This window comes from Bufo gargarizans, chromosome 4 (assembly GCF_014858855.1).
Source record: "Bufo gargarizans isolate SCDJY-AF-19 chromosome 4, ASM1485885v1, whole genome shotgun sequence".
Taxonomy (NCBI): Eukaryota; Metazoa; Chordata; class Amphibia; order Anura; family Bufonidae; genus Bufo; species Bufo gargarizans.
In genome coordinates, this window is record NC_058083.1 from 503,951,677 (window position 1) to 503,966,102 (window position 14,426).

A 14,426-nucleotide genomic window follows, 5' to 3' on the forward strand; every position below is an offset into this window, starting at 1 on the left:
CAACTATGTCCCACTCCTCCTAGGCATCCTCGGGTCCCAGGACAGGTCTGAGGCTGGTGACGAATCCTTCCCTGCCGGACCATCCGCTGCCTCGGGGGACACCTCTGCAACGATTCTCTCTCTGAACAGAGCATCAGGTGGTCTTCCACCATACAGATCCTCTCTGGGTGGTCAAAAACAAAAATGTCCACTGAGGAACCTCTCCTCTCCAGGGTTGGTATCCCCTCTAGTGGATTTTCAGATGGCACTCCCCTGGCTGCACACAGGTAAGTCAGTCCGCCACGTGTTAAGCATGCCGGCACACCTATGTGGTGTCCCAGGTACGTACGCATTCCCCTTAACGGGGGGGGTACTTGTACCACTGCCAAATGCTGTACCCGGCAGACTTTCCTGGTTCCCATGTTTAGCTGGAGTAATTTCACTATACCAGGGGCTATATTCAACACACCCTCCTAGTCAGAGAGTGTTTCCACCAGACGCTGTACCCAATGCAACTATTCTGGCGCTACCATATTGCAGGGGACCGTTGGTTCACCAGAGTGAGTGTCTGTACCATCTCCAGATGTAGCCATTACAGTGCACCATGCAGCCGTATTTCTCCCTCTCCAGGCGAGGTATACATGCCATCTTCAATAGCCGTAGCCACTGCACCTGGCTGGTTCTAGTGTGCACCAAGCAGCCATATTGCCCCCTTCATAGGTAGAGTACCTGTACCATCTCCAGATGCTGTAGTCATTACACCCGTCTGGTTCTACGGTGCACCATGCAGCCCTATTTCTCCCTTACCAGGCGAAGTATAAATGCCATCTTCAAATGCGGTGCCCATTAAACCTGTCTGGTTTTAAGTCTGCACTACATAGCCGTATTTTCCAAATACTGTAGCATTTCCAGATGCAGTAGCTATGTTTCCACTCATTATATTGTGCACCACGCAGCCAGATTACTACTATTATAGGCAGAGTATTTGTAGTATCTCCAAGTGCTGTGCCCTATTGGTACAGTCTGTTGCCCATACGGCTCCTGCATTACTGGGTGTTTCCCTCCCTTCCCTGGCTCTAATCTGTGCTAGGCAATCATGTTGCACCCCTTCCTGCGGAGTCATGATTCCATCCCCAGATGCTGTATTCACAACTCTTTTCTGGTCATGGCATGCATCTACTACCCCATTACTGTCGTTCTCGGCGGTGTATTCATACTATCTCAAGGAGCTGTCTACAACATACCATCCTGGTTGTAGTAGGTACCTGGTAACCATATGTTCTACCCCCTTCCTGGGCGGAGTAGAGTTGCAATTGTTAGATCCAGTATATGGCTGGCCTGTTCAGTCTGACTGTCCCTGTACCAGGCATGATTTTTACTTTACTGCTTGACGCACTATTTAACAAGACTTCTCAGTCCTGTTATGCACTAGACAACCACACTCCCTCCACCATGGGCAGGTTGTTGGCTGTCATGCCAAGTTCGTTCTTTGTCAACCCTATAAAGTGCTACTGTATTCCGCACAGCCACGTTACTCCATTTTAATATGGAGTACTCGCGTTGTTGTTACTGCCTCTTGCTTTGTTTTTTTCACAGAGTTACATGGCCCAGTCCTGGCAGAGTGCCTGGATAACCACTGGATGTTCTGTCCTGCAAGGGGTACGAAGCATTGCGAACACCAGCCGCTACTGCAGATTTCGGGTCATCGCTGGACGTCCTCTCTGATATGGCTGTGACAGGACTAGTGAGTGCCACACACCTACTTGGTGGGTGGAATTCTCCGCTGCTCGCTCTGGTATCGGATATGGTCCCGTGGTTCTCCCATGGTCCGGGTGTTCTGGTACGCCCTTATGCTCTCTGATTAGTTGTGTTACATGACAGAAGTGCTGTTCCCTTGGGCCTTGCCGTTGTCTGCACCTGTCAGTTTCTTCCCTTCCTTGGGGGTTTCATTGTGCTCTGCTGGTAGCTGGTTTCTACATGTCAGTGTAGTCTCTCCCGGCTTTCCCTGGCGACTTCTGAATCCTTTCCGACATATGAATTTCTGGCAATTCTTTTACAATATCCAGGGTGCTGTACTTGCCCCCTTCTGGGGCAGTGTAATACAGCCTGCTTCTTGGGAGGGTTGGTTAACCATGGCCAATGTTTTTTCCACTAGGGTGGATACATTTCATTTTTCTTTGATATTCTGGCTATTGTCCTCAGGTGGTCCAGTTCTGTGGACCCTTCTTGAGCCTCTGACTGGGTAATTCTGCTTGGAGTCCCTGCCCCAATGATTCTTTGACCATGTCGCTGGCCGATTCCCTCTGGGGAAGCTACTCAAGACATCTCTGACCGCACATGCTCTGTATGACAGCTGCTTCTTTGGGCCCGGTTTGGTTCTTTTCCCTCCTGGGTCCCCATTGGCTTGTTGCCCTCTTGAGATTCTAACCTCTCTTCCTGTTCCTCCAGGTCAAGTACCTGATATCTGGAAGTTTATTGCTGCGGTTTGCAATTTACATCGTATTGGTCAGTTTCGAGATGGAGCTTTCCTTCATTTTGAGAACTGTTCCTCCTTAAGCTGTTTGGAGTCCTCTCCCTTCTACTCCAATATCTCTCAGACGAGTGTGTCTCTGCTTGTATCACCAGGGCCTGCTACTGGTTTCCTTTTCCCTGAGACTTCATGTGGCCAGGGATATCTCCGGTCTTACATTTCTCAGCAATATTTTGTTAGTTTTTCAGAGGCTTGATCCTGGCCTCCTTTTTATTGGAAGCAGGTCTTTACGTTCCCTTCTCCTGGCCATTACCTAGCCCCCCCCCCTCCTCCCCCAGGGGTTGGCTGCTTTCTCTAGCAGGATGGAGTTTCCACCTTCTCATAAGGCGTTTCTCTTTTCCCACCTGCCTTGCTGTGGAAGGAGGCTTGCTCCCTTCCCATGGTGAGTCCTTGCTACCATTTCTCTCAATCGTTTAGCCTCCAGTGCTTCCTTGTTACCCCTCTACCCTGGCCTTTACATGGGTTGGCCACAGACAGGCGTTGTTTTTAGTCTGAGACAATTTAGAGTTTTCCCTTGCTGGGTCTTCTTACTGGTCGGGTCCCTTTGCTTCCAGGCCTTCTGAATCGCCTTCCTTTTGCAGAGGGGTGGTCCACAGGGTCTTTTAGCCTGTTTCCAGAAAGTTTTTTTCCCTCGGTTAAGGACTGCTTCCGTCCTTTTTCCAAACATTTTCTCTCCTGCCAGGCACCCTCATAGTCAATTTTTTCTTTTTGGGTCTGTCCTCTTATGGATTCTCCATCATTCTATATGCAGAGCGCTAGGTCTTTATCAACAGACGTTGCTGTGCTGCTCTCCTGTTTCTTCAGGGAGAGCCCTGGTTCTTACAGATGCTTACTCGGGCTCTTTAGTGCACACTTGTTCATTTCTTGCTCCTAGTGCAGGACATCCAACCCTGCTCCCTATCCTCTAGCGCTTTATTTTTCCCACCTTGGCTGGAGCTGGGTGTTTACCTTGTTCCTTCTTGCAGGCCTTGTTTCCCAGGCACTTGTCCTTGGGATCCTGACGGTCTCCCATATTTTTCCTTTTCTTTGGAACCATTTCATGCTATGGCCTCTCCTGGTTCTGTTGGGTCACGTGGTTCTCCTGCACCTGTGCATCCAACTTTTTGCATGAGATTTCCTTCCCACCCTCGGGGACTGCTTTGGGACGTCCCATGGTGCTGTGTCCCCCCCAATGGCATTAATGAGAAAATTGGATTTTTGTACTTACCGTAGAATTCCTTTCTCGTTCAATTCATTGGGGGACACAATCCCACCCCTTGTTTTAATTTCTCTTCTTGTCACCGGGCTGCTGTTTTCGTTTCATTCCCCGGTCCAGGACATGTTGGTTCTTGGCTTTTGTTTCTCTCTCCTACTGCTATTGGTACAAACTGATTAGCCTAGTGGCTGTGGAGAGGGTATAGCCCACCTGGGCGGAGCCAACCTTTTTGATATCTAGGGTCGCCTCCTAGTGGTAGCTGGGCATATACCTATGGTGCTGTGTCCCCCAATGAACTGAACGAGAAAGGGATTTTACGGTAAGTACAAAAATCTAATTTTTGCGTTCAGAGCAATTTCACAACTGTCAACTCATCAATCAATAGCACTAAAAATTGTCCGGTACTGCGCCACTATTACATGTAATCTCTTCTTACCAGGTATGAGACCGGCTGATGCTTTCTGCTCAGTAGCTCGACCTCCTCCAGAACCTGGTTGAAGACAGACATCATCCTGCGCTCGTACTCACTGTCAGCTTGTAAAGACCCGCTGAAACTGCTTTCCTGGAAACTACAAATGCAAAAAGTTATAAGAACTGAAAGGACAGAAAATCTCTTGGATTTATAGGTATTAAAAGAGGGCTAGTAGGCAGGGGGCACCCCTATTAACTACAATTATGAGCAACTCATGTCACTGGAATGCAGTGCGGGACTTCTTGAGTACTTAGCTGCAATCCACTAGTGACCACGGCTCACCAGACTTGAAAAGACCTTTATGCCAATTGTAAAAGTAAAAAAACGAGATTTTTGTATAACTTACCAGTAAAATCTCTTTCTCGCTCTTCCTTGGGGGACACAGGAACTCTTGGGTATAGCTTATCTCCATAGGAGGCGTGACACTAAGTAAAAGACTGTTAAGCCCCTCCTCCAGCAGCTATACCCTCAGCCTGGAGAGAGAGACTTCCAGTTATGTGCCCAAGTAGTGCAAGACAAAGGCAAGGAGTAACCAAAAACCAATACCAACAAGCCAGAAAAAAACACCCGAAGGCCAACAAAAAAACAATGGGCGGGCGCTGTGTCCCCCAAGGAAGAGCGAGAAAGAGATTTTACTGGTAAGTTATACAAAAATCTCGTTTTCTCGCCCAATTCCTTGGGGGACACAGGAACTCTTGGGACGTTCAAAAGCAGTCCACAAACAGGGAGGGACCACAATCAAACGCGAACCAGGCACCGTAAACATCAAGGCACCGCCGCCTGCAAGACCAAGCGGCCCAAAGCAGCGTCCGCCGAGGCATAAGTGTTCACCCTGTAAAACTTGGTGAACGTGTGCAAAGAAGACCAGGTGGCCGCCTTGCACAGCTGTTCCGCCGAGGCACGATTACGCTGAGCCCAGGAAGCCCCGACCGCTCTGGTAGAATGAGCGGTAACACCAAAGGGCGGATCCCTGCCCCGAGCACGGTAAGCCTCAATGATAGCCATCTTGAGAAAGCGGGCAACAACCACCTTAGACGCCGCCAGTCCCCTGCGCGGACCCTCCGGAACCACAAACAGAGAATCCGTACGCCGAAAGGGTCTGGTCACATCCAGGTAGATCCTGAGAGCCCGAACAACATCCAGACGGTGAAGCTCCCGCTCCCGGGGATGCGACGGGCCCGGACACAGAGAAGGAAGGACAATATCCTCATTCAGGTGAAAGGCGGACACCACCTTCGGAAGAAATTCCGGAACAGGACGGAGAACCACCTTGTCCTGGTGAAAAACCAAGAAGGGCTCCACGCAAGAAAGAGCCGCCAACTCAGACACACGCCGAAGGGACGTGATAGCGACGAGAAAGAAAACCTTGCAAGACAACAAGCGAGGGGAAACCTTGCGCAGAGGCTCGAAAGGGGAAGATTGGAGAGCCGCCAACACAATGTTGAGATCCCAAGCAGGAACAGGAGGGCGATAGGGGGGAGCACAGTGAGCAACCCCCTGAAGAAAGGTCTTAACCGGACCGAGCGGAGCCAGCGGACGCTGAAAAAGGACCGAAAGAGCCGAAATCTGACCCTTCAGGGTACTGAGACCCAAGCCCAGAGCCAGACCAGACTGCAAAAAGGATAAAACCATAGGAAGGGAAAACCTCAGAGGGGGAGTCCCCAAGGCCTCACAGAAAACCAAATAGGCCCGCCAGGTACGATAATAAATCCTGGCCGAGGCCGGTTTACGTGCACGAATCATGGTACGGACCACGTCAGCCGAAAACCCCCGCCGCGTCAGGACCGCGGTTTCAATAGCCACGCCGTCAAACGTAGCGACCCTAAATGCTGGTGGAAGATCGGCCCCTGAGAGAGGAGGTCCTCTCTGAGAGGCAGAGGCAAGGGAGCGTCTGCCAGAAGCAACATAAGGTCGGCGTACCACGGACGACGCGGCCAGTCCGGGGCGATCAGGATAGCTGGCGTGCCCTCCGCCGCAATCTTCCGAAGGACCCGCGGAAGAAGAGGCAGGGGCGGAAACACGTAGAGGAGCGAAAACTCCGTCCAGGGGAGGACGAGCGCGTCCGCGCCGTAAGCGTCCGGATCTTTGGCCCTGGCCACGTAGATGGGAAGTTTGTAGTTGAATCTGGAGGCCATGAGATCCACGTCCGGACGACCCCAACGGAGACAAAGAGACTCGAAGACGTCGGGGTGCAGAGACCACTCCCCCGGGTCGATCGTCGTCCGACTGAGGAAATCCGCCGCCCAATTGTCCACCCCCGGAATGTATACGGCCGAAAGGGCCGGAACATGAACCTCCGCCCAGCGAAGGATCAGAGACACTTCCCTCATCGCCGCCGCGCTGCGAGTGCCCCCCTGGTGATTTATGTACGCCACAGCCGTGGCATTGTCCGACTGGACCCGAACAGGGCGACCCTGCAGCAACGAAGTCCAGCGTCGGAGCGAGAAAAGAATGGCTCTCAGCTCCAGAACATTGATCGGCAGTCTGGACTCCGACGGAGACCAAGTGCCCTGGACGGACCGGGGAGGAAACACTCCCCCCCACCCCCGCAGACTGGCATCGGTGGTAATCACCAGCCAAGTCATTGGCAGGAAGGACTTCCCCTGAAGAGGGGTCCGCAGCCACCAGAGGAGAGAGGAACGAACCTGGGGGGAAAGGGGAAAATGCCGATCCAGACTCTCCTGGGACTTGTCCCAAGCGGACAGAATGGCCGTCTGAAAGGTGCGGGAGTGGTACTGCGCGTAAGGAATCGCCTCGAAGCAGGACACCATCTGACCCAGGACCCGCATGCTGAACCGGAAAGAAGGACGGCGGTGGGACAGAAGGCTCCGAACCGACCGATGGAGGAGCAGGCGCTTCTCCAACGGAAGACGAACCACCGCTGAATCGGTATCCAGCAGCATCCCCAGAAAGACCAATTGCCGGGAGGGAACCAGAGAGGATTTGGGTAGGTTGATAACCCAACCAAACTGGCGCAAGGTCTGCAGCGAGAGATCCACGCTGGCTGAAGTCAGTGACAGAGAAGGCGCCTTGATCAGGAGATCGTCCAGATATGGAAGCAGAAAAACTCCCCTGGAACGAAGTAAGGCGAGGACCGGGGCCAGGATCTTCGTGAAAACACGAGGGGCCGTCGCCAGCCCGAAGGGAAGGGCAACGAACTGGTAGTGTTCGGACCCCACTGCAAAACGCAGAAAGCACTGATGACACCGTGCGATTGGAATGTGAAGATAGGCGTCCTGGATGTCGATGGAGGCCAGGAACTCCCCCTGTTCCAGAGAGGCCACCACCGACCTGAGCGACTCCATCCGGAACCGCTGAAGACGAAGGAAGCGGTTCAGTCGTTTCAGATCCAGAATGGGTCGCACCGAACCCTCCTTCTTGGGGACCACAAAAAGGTTCGAATAGAACCCCTTGAACCTGTCTCTCATGGGAACCGGGATGATGACCCCTTTGTCTAGAAGAATCTGAACGGCAGCAAAGAAATCGGCCGCCCCTCGGGAATCCCGGGGAACCCGAGAGCGAAAGAACCGAACTGGGGGAAGGGACGCAAGCTCGAGTTTGTATCCGGAAGACACAACCTCGAGAGCCCAGGCGTCGGAGACGTGCGCCTGCCAGAAGTCCCTGAACAGGAGGAGACGTCCCCCCACCCGGGTGGGTGGGGGCGCACCTTCAGGCGGGGGGCTGCTTGGTCGCGGGAGCGCGAGCAGGTTGAGATTTGTGCCAGGAGGGCTGGGTCCGAAAAAAGGGTTTCTTACGCCTGTCCTGGACAGGATTAGTGGACGGACCAGAAGCGGAGCGAGGAGCGGAAGCCCTACGAGAAGACCTGAAACGGGGGAACGAGGGACGACCACGAGTGGAGCTCCTAGCTTTGGATTGGGGAAGATGAGTACTCTTCCCCCCCGTGGCTTCCGAGATGATTTCATCCAAACGGGTTCCGAACAAACGAGCACCAGAGAAAGGAAGGCTAGTAAGAGACCGCTTAGACGCGGCGTCCGCCGACCAAACCTTTAACCAAAGCTCTCTCCTAGCCGACACGGCCAGAGCAGATGAACGGGCAATAAGAGCTCCTGCATCCAGGGATGCTTCGCATACAAATTTTCCAGCCTGAACTATAAGTTGAGTCAGGGCACGGAGGTCTTGAATAGGGACGTCAGATTCAAGCTCCAGATCCAGCTGAGATGCCCATTCTGAAACCGCTTTACCCGCCCAAGCGGAAGCAAAGACTGGCCGAAGTGCGGATCCGGAGGCCGAAAAGATACCCTTTGTAAGGGTCTCTACACGGCGGTCTTCAGTGGATTGTAATGAAGAACCATCTGCGACGGGAATAGCCGTGCTCTTGGACAAACGGGCCACAGGGGGGTCGACCTTGGGAGGAGACGCCCAGTTTGTGATGCAATCCGCCGGAAACGGATAACAAACATCCAACTTTTTTGGCGGGGTAAACCGTGCATCAGGACGGGCCCAGGCCTTAGAAACCACTGACGAAAAGTCAGCATGGAGGGGAAAAACCGCCGAAGCCTGTTTCTGGCGAAAGAAGGAAACACTGGTTTTCTCAGGATCAGGAGGATCATCGCGAATTTTAAAGGTATCACGGATACTGTTTATAAGGTGGCCCACAGCGGAAGCCAGCTTTGAAGGCAGCGCCGAATCCATATCCCAATCGGAATCAACCAGCTCCCCTTCAGAGGGCAAATCCTGCAAGGAGGAAGGGCCCGACTGAGAACGCACCCTTGGGGGGGATACCGAAGCATCCGAGGATGACCGGTGATCCGCCCTAGGCCGCTTCTGGGATTGGCGGGCTCTAGAGGAATCGCCTGCAGAGAGAGACTCAGACGGGTCGGCCAGGACAGCGGACCCGGAGGGCCCAGCAGGGGAATCATCCGGCTGCGACAAGGGCAACGCATCTGCAAGTCGGCCCACAACGCTAGTGAGACTAACCACAGCCTGGGAGAGGGATCTAGCCCAGTCAGGGGGATCCAAGAGGCCAGGGGGTGACACAACAGATGGCGGACCCTGCGATGGGTCTTTGCAAAGCGAGCAATGCGGATCAGACTGCCCTTGAGGAAAGGGCGCCTTACATGCGGTGCAGGTATGGTACCAAGGTCCCACTGGCACTAAGGGGTCAGACATGTTGGTAGAAGCAAAGAAAAAAACCCGAGTCCAGGCCAGGGGGCTACAGTGAGGAAGGGTCAACAGTCCTACCAGGTCACAGAAGGAAGCTGCAGCAGCAGAAGAGCGGCGGTGTGCAATCAGAGCAACGGTCCGTCCTGCAGTGAGCTCCCAGAAGCACGCCGGCACGAGAGTGGGCGGGACTAAAGAGGCGCGGGAAGAAAGTCGTGCGGCCTCTGAATGAAGATCAAGCCAGCGCTGGCCGGTCCGAAACTCCGCCCCCCGCCGAAAAAATTATCGCGCGCGCGCGCGCGATTCAAAACCCGCGCTCCACCATCACAGGACTCCCGAATGGCCCCCGCCGCAGCGGAAGCAAGGTAGGAGCCCAAGGAGGAGGGCCGGGAGTCGGCGTCCTGCCATGCAACGGCACAGCGGTCGCATACCCGGCCGCCCTCAAACAAGTCTCCCCCATGAATCACCGCCGCCGCGCCGCTCCAGACAAAGCAGGGCGCCCGGCCGCCGAATCGCGCCTGTAACAAGGCCATCAGTAAAGGGGGAGCACCGAACCCTCCGGAGAGGGGAGGGAGGGAGGGAGAGGGGGAGGGGAGCGGAACGGCTGCACTAGCCACCTCACCTGCGACGTCTTCACCCTCTAGTCCATCCAGCTGGGACGCCCCTTCAGCCACTGGCACAGAGTGACAGTAGCTGGAGAGGGGCTTGCAGGTGGGCGACCCAGTGCTGGCGGGATACAGGGGAGCATGAGCTGCCCTGGTCCTCCTTTTCTTCTGTGGGGGAGGCAGCAGGGCGGATAACCGGCCCTGGTGCAGCTCAACCCCGGGAAAACAGAGAAGTCTACTGCGACTCTGTTGTCCCTGTGGAAAAATCCAAGTGAAAAAAAAAAAAAAAAAAAAAAATTAAAAACTCTAAGTCTTCACAAGACAACTCTGCAGTGCAGAGAGTGTCTTGCCTCCTTGACACTAAGCAAAAAACTGGAAGTCTCTCTCTCCAGGCTGAGGGTATAGCTGCTGGAGGAGGGGCTTAACAGTCTTTTACTTAGTGTCACGCCTCCTATGGAGATAAGCTATACCCAAGAGTTCCTGTGTCCCCCAAGGAATTGGGCGAGAAAAGTATTGTTTCCTACCTGCACGAGTCTGGATCCAAGATCAAGGCTTCTACAGTATGAGAGATTAAAAGGCAGCTCTGCTGTTGTCTGGTAAAGGTTTAGGATTAAGGCAAGTAACTGGATTCTGGAGATCGCTCATATGGACGCAAAGAAAATGTAAATTATTATAGGTTACAAGGAGATGGGTGACACTGCAGACTAAAGCTGGATTACAGAACCTGATTTTGGGAAAGAACATTATTACAAAGGCTTGTTCCCGATCATCTGCTCATGTAACGAACGGTGCTGAAGATCACCCGATGAACAAGCAAAACATTTGTTCATCGGACAAAGGAGGAGACCTCATTGACTTCTATGGGAGAGTTTTCTAGGCATGACCTGTGAAGAGATCATTGTACAAGGAAAGAATAGATTTGACAATCGTGGTGGATCCTGTCTTATCTATAACAGATAAGCAGATAACTGCATTAAAGTGATCTGTACAGACCAGGAAGTGTTGCCTATTATTAGGCTTAGTGACCAGTGCGAAAACTGCAGGATTTAATGTTTTTGGTTTAAATATAGATATTGACATGGAAAATTAAAACTAACATAAAAAATTCTTTAAAAATATATGAAACATAAAAACGTGAGTTAAAACAATAGGTCCTTTTCTGATGGCACATTCCCTTTAAGTTTTGACACAGCAAGATTACGTCCATGTGAGGACTTTCCAGGGAGGAATGACAGTGACTTCTTCTAACCATTGTTACCACATAGAGACTATCTACACAAAGAGAAATCATATTCAATGTTCTGGATACATTTCTAGGTTTCTGAGTGTTGTAGAATCAGCATCAAAAGAGGATTGATAGAGGTCTCCATAGCGTGTGGCTAGGTTCTTGAAATCCTCCATAGACTGCTTCATCTGAAAAAAAAAAGAAAAATACAATAAATGTCACTGAGACATATAAAGGAAGCATAAAAAAACATAAAGGTACTTTCACACTGGCGTTATTCTTTTCCGGTATTGAAATCCGCTAAAGGGCCTCAATACCGGAAAAAAGTTTGGAAGAATCAGTTTTGTCCCAAAGCATTCTGAATGGAAAGCAATCCGTTCAGTATGCATCAGGATGTCTTCCGTTCCTAGTATGGAACACTACCGCACTTGCCGGATCCAGCATTAAATTTCATTGAAATGTATTATCCGGTACCAAGTGAAATGTATCCGGTACCAAGTGTTCCAGAAATTGCCACATCACCAGATCTTGTTTTCCGGTCTGCGCATGCGCAGTTCTTTCTAGCTTTGAAAAAATGTAATACCGGATCCAGTATTCCGGATGATACCGGAAAGACAGATCCGGTATTTCAATGAATAAGTCTAACGGATCCGGATAAAAATATATCTGTTTGCATAGGGATTTAGGGATCGGATAGGCAGTTCCGGCAATGGAACTGCCTGCCGGATACTCACAACGCTAGTGTGAAAGTACCCTAAGAAGTCGAATATTACAGGCTGAGTAATAAAATGGATACCATTTGCATATAGGAAATTAGGATCTCTTCACAAACCATTCAGTGGCATCCGTCGCCCAACAGACTCAAATGCATTATGTGTGGTATACGTTTTTTTGTGGAATGATTCTGTATGGAATAGCTGCAGCAGACAGGCAATTCAATACAAATGAGGTAAAAAAAAACATACCAACGTGTCTGACGCTGACCAAAAAGGTCAGTCGTCCATGTGAATAGGGCTATGGAGACAGTGGAGGTATCAGGGGTTGGATTCCCAACAGACACTTATCCCCCTGTCCTATGGACAGGTGATAAGTTGAGATTCTGGACAACTTTTTTTAAAGGAACATTCCAGGCAAAAACGATACAGAGGTCTGAGAAGACTCCCTGTGTTATGTACCACTCCCTCGGGCTCCACACTAGGTATAATCAGTGGGGCAGATTCACTTATTAAATTAGGCCACATTTATTAAGTGTCTTATACCGGGCATTGTGATAGGGGGCACAGTCTAAGATGCAAAAACCATGCAGCAAAATGTTGCCACACAATTCTAGCAGAAAATAAGGCAACTAATAGGAGGCGTGAGCTTTACCTCGGAGTCTTACAGTTGCTTTCTTCTGACCCAACTAATACAACAAGCTCTAGTCACCTGCGTAGAGATGCGGCCGCAGCGCTGGAGGTCATTGCCGGAGGTCATGGCTATCGTTGCAGCGATGGCTGGAGGAGGGCTGGTCTTCAGGCTGTTACAGGTGCAGATCAGTTGAGAAAAAGATTGAAGGAGATCAATCCTCAGCTTTACAAACTCACACTGGAAGCTCAGTGGATTCATAGGGGTGCTGGCTGCCTATAGGGACATGTAGAAATTAGTCAATTAACATAGCCTAAATGGGTGTTCTTTAAAAAAATACTTAAAGGGGTTGTCCGTTTTTTTTATTTTTTTTATCTGCCACCCAGCCAGCAGGACCTGTCGAGAAATTTCTTTACTGGACTTAGCGGCGATGTGTCCCCAAGTAGCAAGTTACTGCTGGATTACGTGGTGGACATGTCACCACTGAGGTCAGTCACCGGTTGCAGCAGCACATATGACCCCACCCATCTTTGCACCATAGAAAGGCACCTGAAGTCCAGTGTAGACAGTCTGGAAGCTAGAACGGAGTGGCAGTGACCATGTGAGTATGGATTTATCCACAGGTCCTGTTGGCTGGGGGGGGGGGGGGGGGGGACAGAAAAAAAAAAACGGACAGCCCCTTTAAGGAGACTGTTCAGCCATAAACTTAAAAATTATATAATCTGTAGGTCAAGGAATGCTAACCAGCTCAATACTTGCATCAAGACTTTGCAGCTGCTTTTTAGCTCATCTCCATTAGGGCAGAGCTATGATCTGTGAATACAGTTTAGCTATGGTATCTACAGGAGGTAGTCTGACAGGAAGTCAAAGCACGAAGAGTGGATTGCCACTGCAGAATGATTAAGTACCACCTAAAGGGAAACCAGCTAATAATTTATTTTTGAATTAAAGGGGTTGTCCAGGTGCTTACTATTGATGACTTACAAATATCAGATTGGCGGGGGTCTGACATCCGCCTCTCGCGCCGATCAGCTGTATGAGGAGATGGCGCGCGCAGTGTGCACGTGCCGTCTCCCATCTCTCTACCTGTCCATTGCTGCTGTCTATGGTCTTTGCACTACACATGCCGTCTCCTCATACTGTTGACCGGCAGGGGTGCCGCGTGTCGGACCCTCACCGATCTGATATTTCCTGCGGATAGGTTCTCAATAGTAAAAGGCCGGACAACCCCTTTAAGGCTGTGCATAAAGTGGTGTCTGTTGTCTCCATGAATTTAAAGGCGTGTTCTAGAGATTTACTGACCGTAAGTGAAGCTATTCCTTTGTGGTAGGATTTGAGGGAATCAGCAATGGCTGACAGGGCCAGGCCAATGTCGTCCTCCTGTAGCTGGGTCAGACATTGCTCGGCAAGAGAGAATTCCTTCAGACTGTTCAGCCAAAAGTAAAAATGTTCAGAAGCCACCTTTGTGAGAAGACTCTGATACAGCTCCTGAGCCATGTCATGGTTCCCCTGAAATACAGAAATATGGGACAATCCTTTTTTCCGGCAATCCTTTTATTGCCTCCTTTGCTGGCTTGATTTATTTTTCCATCACATTATACACTGCTCATTTTCAGGGGTCACCACCACCACTGCAGCGCAGATACGAGGTGGCAAGGACCTGCTGCGCAAGTGTGCCTTTGTGTGCCAGCCACCATAGAAGCCAGCACTTTTTCTTATAATGTGCAAGCACGACTAACGCTGCTGGATTCCAGGGTGGTCGTAAACCCTGGAAAGGAGCAGTGTCTTATGTGTTGGAAAAATTAATCAAGCCAGCAAAGGAGGCAATATGGACAATCACAATACATTAGTAAGTGTCTCGTATTAACTTTCTCTACATGATAAATGCTATTTGCTGAAGTGAAAGGACCCCTTTAAAGGTGGTATTTTACACCTAAGTTTGACAAACTGATGCC

At 50.9% G+C, this 14,426-nt stretch overlaps 1 protein-coding gene across 1 annotated transcript in view; it reads right to left on the reverse strand.

Annotated features, from left to right (window-relative positions):
* Positions 1–14,426, reverse strand: part of INTS7 (integrator complex subunit 7) — a 75,600-nt gene that overhangs the window by 23,300 nt on the left and 37,874 nt on the right. Inside the window, exons 13-17 of the mRNA XM_044288809.1 lie at positions 13,774–13,980; positions 12,553–12,747; positions 11,212–11,315; positions 10,427–10,495; positions 4,141–4,273 (exon numbers count right to left, since the gene is read on the reverse strand). Of these exons, the coding sequence (XP_044144744.1) occupies positions 4,141–4,273; positions 10,427–10,495; positions 11,212–11,315; positions 12,553–12,747; positions 13,774–13,980 (708 nt within the window). The remainder of the gene's footprint in view (positions 1–4,140; positions 4,274–10,426; positions 10,496–11,211; positions 11,316–12,552; positions 12,748–13,773; positions 13,981–14,426) is intronic.